At 41.4% G+C, this 3074-nt stretch overlaps 1 protein-coding gene across 1 annotated transcript in view; it reads left to right on the forward strand.

Annotated features, from left to right (window-relative positions):
* The first annotated feature begins 223 nt into the window (after positions 1-223).
* Positions 224-3074, forward strand: part of LOC139385222 (coronin-2B) — a 78873-nt gene continuing 76022 nt past the window's right edge. Inside the window, exon 1 of the mRNA XM_071130337.1 lies at positions 224-586. Coding sequence (XP_070986438.1) covers positions 572-586 — 15 coding nt within the window. The 5' untranslated portion in view covers positions 224-571. The remainder of the gene's footprint in view (positions 587-3074) is intronic.

Raw genomic sequence — 3074 nt, forward strand, 5'->3', positions numbered from 1 at the left:
TCCCTCTAAACATCAATAAGCTTCATTAGCTAGTCTGTAATCAGATTGGCAGAAAAAGAACAGGATGAGGGCAAGAGAGAGGGGAGTGCAGCCAGTGTTGGTGTGTAGGAGGGCTGAGAGGGGGGACCGGAGGGGGAGAGGGAGGGGAACGGAGCAGAGCAGAGCGTTTTCCTGTTGTAGTAACCACACGCTGCCTCCCTCCTGTTACTTCACTGCAGCACTCGGCAACAGCAGCACTGGGCAACAGCAGCACCACCACTTAGCGGGAGACACACAGTAACCCGGCTTTTCCCCCTCCTCTCTCTCTCTCTCTCTCTCTCTCTCTCTCTCTCTCCCTCTCTCTCTCTCTCTCTCTCTCTCTCTCTAGCCCTCTCTCTCTCTCTAGCTCTCTCTCTCTCTCTGTGCGTGCTCAGCAGAGCTCTCCTCTCTCTCTCTTAGTGCGTGCTCAGCAGAGCTCTCCTCTCTCTCTCTCTGTGCGTGCTCAGCAGAGATCTCCTCTCTCTCTCTCCTGCGGCGTATTACAGCTTTGGTTTAAGTGGACACCGCTCCGCTCCTCGCCCACTGCCTCTGCATGACTGTCACAAAGGTAAGAGGACAAACCTGGGAAGGAGGAGAGATGTGGGGGTTGGGTGACAATCGAGACAGGACACGGCTGGTTTGGGGCTCAGCACTACATGGGTTGCAGTAGTTTGGTTGTCTTGTACCATACGTGTCCTTCACACTAACAGTCCTGTTACCAGGCAGGACTGGGACAGAGGGTTTCAGCTCTACCTGGGACAGCTGCTCATGGTGTAGTATTGTACTATGGACATGTGCACTGCTGTACAGCTAGAGGAGCAGGCGGAAGAGCATGCGTGTGTCTACTGGGGGTGAAAGTCAGTACCACAGTTGCAGGTCAAAACAGGGACACACAACAGTGCTTAGACTTTAGCTGACTGTTGATATCATACAGTATTGTACTACAGACTCATGAGAGGATGGGGATCTGGTGTGAGTTGACTTGGGGGTTGAAACTTGGGCTGTAGCAAGATACAGCAGGGTTTGAATTTAGCTGGTGGTTCTAGATCCAGTTAGAGTTCTGTGAGGTTCAGTATTGTAGATCTAGTTAGAGTCTAGTTAGAGTTCTGTGAGGTTCAGTATTGTAGATCTAGTTAGAGTTCTATGAGATTCAGTATTGTAGATCTAGTTAGAGTTCTGTGAGGTTCAGTATTGTAGATCTAGTTAGAGTTCTGTGAGGTTCAGTATTGTAGATCTAGTTAGAGTTCTGTGAGGTTCAGTATTGTAGATCTAGTTAGAGTTCTGTGAGGTTCAGTATTGTAGATCTCCCTGTGTGTAAACATCAATGTATTTCCCTGTGTGTAAACATCAATGTATTTCCCTGTGTGTAAACATCAATGTATTTCCCTGTGTGTAAACATCAGTGTATTTCCCTGTGTGTAAACATTAATACATTTCCCTGTGTGTAAACATCAATGTATTTCCCTGTGTGTAAACATCAGTGTATTTCCCTGTGTGTAAACATTAATACATTTCCCTGTGTGTAAACATCAATGTATTTCCCTGTGTGTAAACATCAGTGTATTTCCCTGTGTGTAAACGTCAATGTATTTCCCTGTGTGTAAACATCAGTGTATTTCCCTGTGTGTAAACATTAATACATTTCCCTGTGTGTAAACATCAATGTATTTCCCTGTGTGTAAACATTAATACATTTCCCTGTGTGTAAACATCAATGTATTTCCCTGTGTGTAAACATTAATACATTTCCCTGTGTGTAAACATCAGTGTATTTCCCTGTGTGTAAACATCAATGTATTTCCCTGTGTGTAAACATCAATGTATTTCCCTGTGTGTAAACATCAGTGTATTTCCCTGTGTGTAAACATCAATGTATTTCCCTGTGTGTAAACATCAATGTATTTCCCTGTGTGTAAACATTAATACATTTCCCTCTGTGTAAACATCAGTGTATTTCCCTGTGTGTAAACATCAATAAATTTCCCTGTGTGTAAACATCAGTGTATTTCCCTGTGTGTAAACATCAGTGTATTTCCCTGTGTGTAAACATCAATGTATTTCCCTGTGTGTAAACATCAGTGTATTTCCCTGTGTGTAAACATTAATACATTTCCCTGTGTGTAAACATTAATACATTTCCCTGTGTGTAAACATCAATGTATTTCCCTGTGTGTAAACATCAATGTATTTCCCTGTGTGTAAACATCAGTGTATTTCCCTGTGTGTAAACATCAGTGTATTTCCCTGTGTGTAAACATCAGTGTATTTCCCTGTGTGTAAACATCAGTGTATTTCCCTGTGTGTAAACATTAATGTATTTCCCTGTGTGTAAACATCAATGTATTTCCCTGTGTGTAAACATCAATGTATTTCCCTGTGTGTAAACATCAGTGTATTTCCCTGTGTGTAAACATCAGTGTATTTCCCTGTGTGTAAACATTAATACATTTCCCTGTGTGTAAACATCAGTGTATTTCCCTGTGTGTAAACATCAGTGTATTTCCCTGTGTGTAAACATTAATACATTTCCCTGTGTGTAAACATTAATACATTTCCCTGTGTGTAAACATTAATACATTTCCCTGTGTGTAAACATCAATGTATTTCCCTGTGTGTAAACATCAATGTATTTCCCTGTGTGTAAACATCAATGTATTTCCCTGTGTGTAAACATTAATACATTTCCCTGTGTGTAAACATCAATGTATTTCCCTGTGTGTAAACATCAATGTATTTCCCTGTGTGTAAACATCAGTGTATTTCCCTGTGTGTAAACATCAGTGTATTTCCCTGTGTGTAAACATTAATACATTTCCCTGTGTGTAAACATTAATACATTTCCCTGTGTGTAAACATTAATACATTTCCCTGTGTGTAAACATCAGTGTATTTCCCTGTGTGTAAACATCAGTGTATCTCCCTGTGTGTAAACATTAATACATTTCCCTGTGTGTAAACATCAATGTATTTCCCTGTGTGTAAACATCAGTGTATTTCCCTGTGTGTAAACATCAGTGTATTTCTCTGTGTGTAAACATCAATGTATTTCCCTGTGT

The sequence above is a fragment of the Oncorhynchus clarkii genome, chromosome 26 (genome assembly GCF_045791955.1).
Source record: "Oncorhynchus clarkii lewisi isolate Uvic-CL-2024 chromosome 26, UVic_Ocla_1.0, whole genome shotgun sequence".
Taxonomy (NCBI): domain Eukaryota; kingdom Metazoa; phylum Chordata; class Actinopteri; order Salmoniformes; family Salmonidae; genus Oncorhynchus; species Oncorhynchus clarkii.